Source organism: Asparagus officinalis, chromosome 1 (assembly GCF_001876935.1).
Source record: "Asparagus officinalis chromosome 1, Aspof.V1, whole genome shotgun sequence".
Classification (NCBI taxonomy): Eukaryota; Viridiplantae; Streptophyta; class Magnoliopsida; order Asparagales; family Asparagaceae; genus Asparagus; species Asparagus officinalis.
This window is the reverse complement of record NC_033794.1, coordinates 43,247,303-43,253,933: the sequence shown is the minus strand read 5'-3', so window position 1 is coordinate 43,253,933 and position 6,631 is coordinate 43,247,303. Positions and strand designations below refer to the sequence as shown.

At 35.0% G+C, this 6,631-nt stretch overlaps 1 protein-coding gene across 1 annotated transcript; it reads left to right on the top strand.

Moving 5' to 3' along the window:
- LOC109823343 (U3 small nucleolar ribonucleoprotein protein IMP3) lies at positions 1,490 to 6,229 on the top strand. The gene is made up of 4 exons (XM_020389625.1): positions 1,490 to 1,691; positions 1,775 to 1,882; positions 4,061 to 4,135; positions 5,833 to 6,229. The coding sequence occupies exons 1-4, from the start codon at positions 1,558 to 1,560 to the stop codon at positions 6,062 to 6,064; spliced, it is 549 nt and encodes a 182-aa protein (XP_020245214.1). The 5' UTR covers positions 1,490 to 1,557; the 3' UTR covers positions 6,065 to 6,229.

Sequence of the window (6,631 nt, the reverse complement as noted above, 5' to 3'; positions counted from 1 at the left end):
TGATGATTGTTCACCTACGATGCAAGAGGTTGGAGCCACGTCATATTTAATATGAAATGACTAAAGGTGGTGATCATCATGGCAAGAAAGATCCACATGATCTCACACCCACAATGCATTTAATAAAGGTCTAGTGAAGGGATAGATGTGACAGGATGGTTGCAAATGACAATGGAGTTAACACGTAGCACGGACCCAATTGCATGCAGACGAACCCCATGTGCAGTCCAAGGAAAATATCATAAATATTTCTTTGCACTTAATGCAAAAGAGGAGAGGAGAGGGGGGGGGGGGGGGGGGGGGGGGGGGGGGGGAGAGAGAGAGAGAGAGAGAGAGAGAGAGAGAGAGAGAGAGAGAGAGAGAGGAGAAATACACTAAGAGATTTAGAGAGAGAAGGAGAGCATTAACGATGTCATTACTCTTTTCTACCTCGTCCCGGACCATCCCAAGCTCAAACCGCATAGGGTGATAGTTCATCTTGTGAGCTCCGTTCATCTTCGATCACCTAGTGATTGATTCCTAATCGTTACTAGCAATCGTTCTAGTGTCCTATCGAGGCGAACCCTCAACAACAAAGCTCATCCTTCATATCTAAGTCCCTGCAAGCAGCCCTATTTGATCTCATTAAGACAATTCAAAGAAAGGTGCTATTTTGCCTGTACAGTCTACAGAGCCGACGTCTAGTCTCTACCGACACAGCTTCTCAGAATCTCCAGTGTAAGTAAAAGACACTATATTATTATTTATTTATTGTTTTCCTTCAGAGAGATCAATAAAAGGGAATGGTTGTTCCATCATCTCGAATCCATTTGTGAATCTTTTTGACCGAAAACTTCACATAAATTCTTTAACTTATCTGCTACTATTCGGTTTGCTAAATTTTATAGAATTTGGGGTGGAAAATGAATTCTAGGATAAAAAGTGGTACTTTTGGCATAATAGGATAGGATAAAAAAGTGATGCTTTTGGCATATCCTTCGTTTGTTACAAACTTTAAAAAAAAAACATTTCTACAAAAACCCAAAAAGCAACTAATTTTTTGGATGTCCCAAATCTTATATTTTGGAGAGGATTTCGATGGATATGGGGAAAAACTCCCTCCACGTCTGATCCCACTTAATTCCCATGGGTGAAAAATATTTCTATAATTTTGGCGTCCTAATTTCTTGGGTTTGAACTAAATTAGATATTACAAATTCTATGATTTATTTTCTTAGAAATTTTTTGAACCAAAAACTAAATTAGAAATTCTGCATAAAAAATTTGGGATTTATTTTCTTGATTGAGATTCCTTATCATTAAGTTTTAGTATTTGAACCGAGCAGCCCCTAAAGGCAGGTGCTATTTTATCAACATTCCGAAGAAAAAATGCAAGCCCAGGCCACCAATAACGCAAATGATGGACCCAGAGACACTCTTAATTGGGCCAGGCCTTCTCGGATACGGATACCGGTTAATCGGACCCTTTAAAACCAAACCACTGTAACCCTGAACCCCAAACGCTAAAATCATCACCTCCTTCAATCCCCGCTCTCAACATTTCTAGGGTTTTCAATCATGAGGAAATTAAAATTCCATGAGAAGAAGCTCTTAAAGAAGGTAAATTTCATCGAGTACAAAAGAGAAGGCGGACATCGAGAAGCCCTAATCACCCGACGCTATCATCTCACCGAGAGAGACGATTACAAGAAGTAATCTCGTTGTTCCCCTCTTTTTTCTGTTAATTTCAGTTTTGTTTTGAATTTCTTTGTTTGATTTTGTTTGTTGGTGTTAGGTACTCGACAATATGCAAGATGGTTCAGAAACTAGTCAACACATTGAAGCAGATGGATCCGAGAGATCCCTATCGCATTGAGATGACCGATATGTTGCTTGGGAAGCTGTATGTTTCGATTTTGATGAGTGAAATTTTTTTTACAAGATTGCGACTTTCAATTTTATGCAATTTTTGTTGAATTATATAAGAATTATTTCCCCCCAATTTATTAAGTATCAATCCCTGATATTTATTTATAGAGAAAACGTTTGACATGAGAGCGAAAGGTTCACTGTAGATTGAAGGATATATTGATTATCTGAATTTAATGAGCACCCAGATGCATTATATGTAAAGGACTATAGCTTTTACTAATGTAATCACAATCTTCTATAATCTAAGGATTATAAGCTTTATTGCAAAACAGTTCAATAGGAATCTGAGGATGATAGTTATAATTTCTATGATATTTTGAATTACTCTTGAAGACTTGAGGCTTGTTTGGAATTATTTTTCTAAGTTTTCTTGTGAATAATCAGCAAAATCAATAGAAGGATTTTTCAGAACTTTGAGAGAGGAGAGGATGAACTGCATGAGGTTTATTAGGTTTTTGCGTTTCAGAGAAGGAAGAGGATGGAGACACGGTGTTAGGGATTAGGATTTGTATATTTGCTGGCCATTGTTTCTATTTATATGCCGTTAAATGCTATACACACCTAACCAACTGGACAGCGACACGTGGCGGCTGTGTAGATTTTTCCTCAGCTGCTAGCTCTCCTATAAATATATATGTTACAATACACCTAGGGTGTAACTAACTTAGTTACATCTATCTTTAAAAATATATATTTGACCATCGATATTAACGATCAACATTGTTCATTGTGATTTACATGTCAAATGAGTGTAGATAAAAAATCATATGGTTTGGGGTTTTCTATCCTATATTTCAAGCAACTCAAAATAACGGGAATTTTAGACCGTTACAAACCGTTCATTTCTAGGCCATTAGATCTATAAACTAGAAATACCTTATCAATGTGATTTTTGATCTCCATAATGTTTTGAACACAGATCACAATGAATGATGTTGGTCATTAATATTAAAGCTCAAACATGTACTTTTATAGGCGGTTGCAACTTAGTTACACTCTAGGTGTAATATATATATATATATATTAAAGCTCAAACATGTACTTTTATAGGCGGTTGCAACTTAGTTACATATATATTAAAGCTCAAACATGTACTTTTATAGGCGGTTGCAACTTAGTTACACTCTAGGTGTAATATATATATGTACTTTTATAGGCGGTTGCAACTTAGTTACATATATATTAAAGCTCAAACATGTACTTTTATAGGCGGTTGCAACTTAGTTACATATATATTAAAGCTCAAACATGTACTTTTATAGGCGGTTGCAACTTAGTTACATATATATTAAAGCTCAAACATGTACTTTTATAGGCGGTTGCAACTTAGTTACACTCTAGGTGTAATATATATATATATATATTAAAGCTCAAACATGTACTTTTATAGGCGGTTGCAACTTAGTTACACTCTAGGTGTAATATATATATATATATATTAAAGCTCAAACATGTACTTTTATAGGCGGTTGCAACTTAGTTACACTCTAGGTGTAATATATATATATATATATTAAAGCTCAAACATGTACTTTTATAGGCGGTTGCAACTTAGTTACACTCTAGGTGTAATATATATATATATATATTAAAGCTCAAACATGTACTTTTATAGGCGGTTGCAACTTAGTTACACTCTAGGTGTAATATATATATATATATATTAAAGCTCAAACATGTACTTTTATAGGCGGTTGCAACTTAGTTACACTCTAGGTGTAATCCCCGTAGCCTACATTTTACAAATTTGCCGTCTCCTGTATCCGTGTCCATGTCTGTGTGCACACCCATATCCATGCTACCTAGTTTCTAGGACATACGTTTTTGTGGTGAATGTGCTTGCTGTTTATATAAGGTGGTAAATGTGCTTTGTGTACTCTGCTCATGGAGTTGGTTTTATTTCCTAAATTTTAGTGATGTTAAGCGTAGTATTCATAGGATAATGCTGCTGCTGCTGCTTCTTTATAAGTAATCAAGCCATTAGAGCCTTATTTTTCTTATTTGACAAAATGATACTTCATTGTGGAAATTTTACACTGCTTGTCTATGTTTTGCATTTCGTTCATCATAATGCTTTATGATCTCTTTAATTTATAGTTGCATAAATCTTTTCTTCTTGCTATTTCTGACTAAATTTATTGTGTTCCAGCTACAATATGGGTGTCATACCAACAAAGAGCAGCTTGGTAACTTGTGAGAAACTGTCAGTTAGCTCCTTCTGCAGGTAAGCTTGCATCATGAGAAACTGTCAGTTCGAATTATTTATTCAGTTTATAGTTATATCCTCTTGACAAGTAATAGGTTGCTAATTCTGTAGCGAAGTTAGAAAGACCTTATAGTTTTGAACAACTGTAGGTGAAGGTCGTGGCCTTTTTTCCCCTTATGAAGGACATGGACATGGCTTATATTTGTTGCTAGTGCATTTTTCAGATCCATCATCCAACGGGGTTAGCAATTATATTGACTATTAATAAATAATAACCACTCCACTGTTCTACCTTTGGGTGCTTCTATATGACCTTGTCTAATAAAAGCAATAATATTAACTTGCTCTTAATTCTCATTGATTGCCATGGTATTATTGATTGAAATGAAGGAACACTCCAGTGCATTTTTTTTACTGGTTCTAATAATTGAATGTGGGGTTGAAAGACCAGAAGGTGTAATTGCTTATATAGCTATATGTTTAATTCTTTGTGTTGTTTGTGCTGCAGCTCTTAGCCAATATAGTTTATTTTGCAGCAAAATCATAGTCCTTAACTGTTGAGTCAGTTTTAGCTTTTTGTTTGTTACAGTATGTTACCTTCGCAGTCAATATTTGTTTAATTTCTCAGTGAGAAGTAAGACATGATTTAAAAAACACAAGGTGGAAATTTTGGTGTTAGTTGCGTAGGATTTTGATATCCAATTAGGAAGTTTAATGTTAGTGGGAATTATACTGTAAATCTGTGATTTCTTAGATTTGATTGAAATAACATATCTCAATTAGGAAGTTTAATGTTAGGGGAATGTATATGGTAAATCTATGATACCTTAGATTTGATTGAAATAACATATCTCCCACTCAAGAATATATTGGATATATTTTGGATCTCAAATGCACCTCAAAATTGAGAACATTTACAAGCATAAAACTGTTTCCGATCCAAGCCCGAAAATTACAGAAACCAGGCATTAATGGCAAAATACCCAGCTGAATTTAGAGATGTTATGTTTGCTGCAATGTAATTACAGTGCGCAACTACAATTGCTGCACTACTGTTTCAATTAGTTGCAGTTGCAATTGTTAATTGTTGATTCAATTTTACTTTCTTTACAGTTTATAGCTACAATTTTAGTTGCAGGTGTTTGTTTTGTAGTATCAGGTCTTTTGGACTTTCTATTGGGGGTCTATTGCAATTGAACTTGCAACATGAGCCCCATTTGTAGCTCAAATAATTGTACTTGCAACATACACAAATTAGTTGCAATTGGAGGTTGTTTTTGTAATTGTAGTTGCAACTGTATTGCTTAGTCGTAGTGAAACAAATTGTTGCAACTGTTCCAAAATATATAAGTTGTACATAACTACAGAGGAAATCCCTGCAACAAACCAAACAACCCCCTGTAGCTTATTTGTTACTTGTTTCTTGGTCAGACTTGAATGTTTTTTCTCCTTAGATCTGAGATCCTAAGGCCCTAGTATCTAAGCTATGCATGAAAACCGCAAACCAAACAACCCCCTGTTGCTTATTTGGTACTTGTTTCTTGGTCAGAATTGAATGTTTTTTCCTAAGGCCCTAGTATCTAAGCTATGCATGAAAACCGCAATGTGTCCTTAGGCTCTAAAATTAGTGAGCCAACTGGTTGGGAGGAGCTTGTTTAAGTTTGCAATTGCAGCATTACTTTGATGATGACATCATTGGTAATTTTATGGTGCAGGCGAAGATTATCGTCTGTTTTGGTGCGCCTCAAGTTTGCTGAGCATCTGAAGGAAGCAGTGACATATATCGAGCAGGGTCATGTGCGTGTAGGTCCGGATACCGTCACAGATCCAGCTTTCTTGGTTACAAGAAACATGGAAGATTTTGTTACTTGGGTGGATTCGTCGAAGATCAAGAGGAAGGTGATGGAGTATAATCAGAGGCTGGATGACTATGATATGATGAACTGATATTTTGATGTATGAGAGATGACTCAGATGAGTACTTTCTTTCATCATTGGGCTTGTGCTCAATCCTGAGGTTTTTGTGAAACATTTTTGTTTTATTGTATTGATATATTTCAGTTCACAGTTTTCTCATGATAATATTGCTTTAAGATAATTATTTCAGCAAAATATGCAGTTATAGAGAGAAAATAAGTACGATCAGATTGCCATCTTGAATCTATTTATATATCTAAGAGGAAGGTGATGGACTGAGATGATTATGATATGATGACCTGAAGTTTTGATCCATGAAAGCTGTGACTAGTTTTATTCATCAATGGACTTCTGTTCAATCCTGGGCTTATGGTGACAAACTTTTAGAGCCTTTTGTTCTCTTGTACCAATTTACCTTGTTCTTAGTAATGATGATATTGCTTTAAGATAGTTATTCTAGTGAAATAGTCATAATTATACCCCTTTTAAAAGAGGGAGGTGTGGAATTTTTTTAAGGACTATATTACTGCTATTCATTTTTGATATTATATTATAATATTAACTAAACTAAATTAATTATCATTGTTAATTAATTAT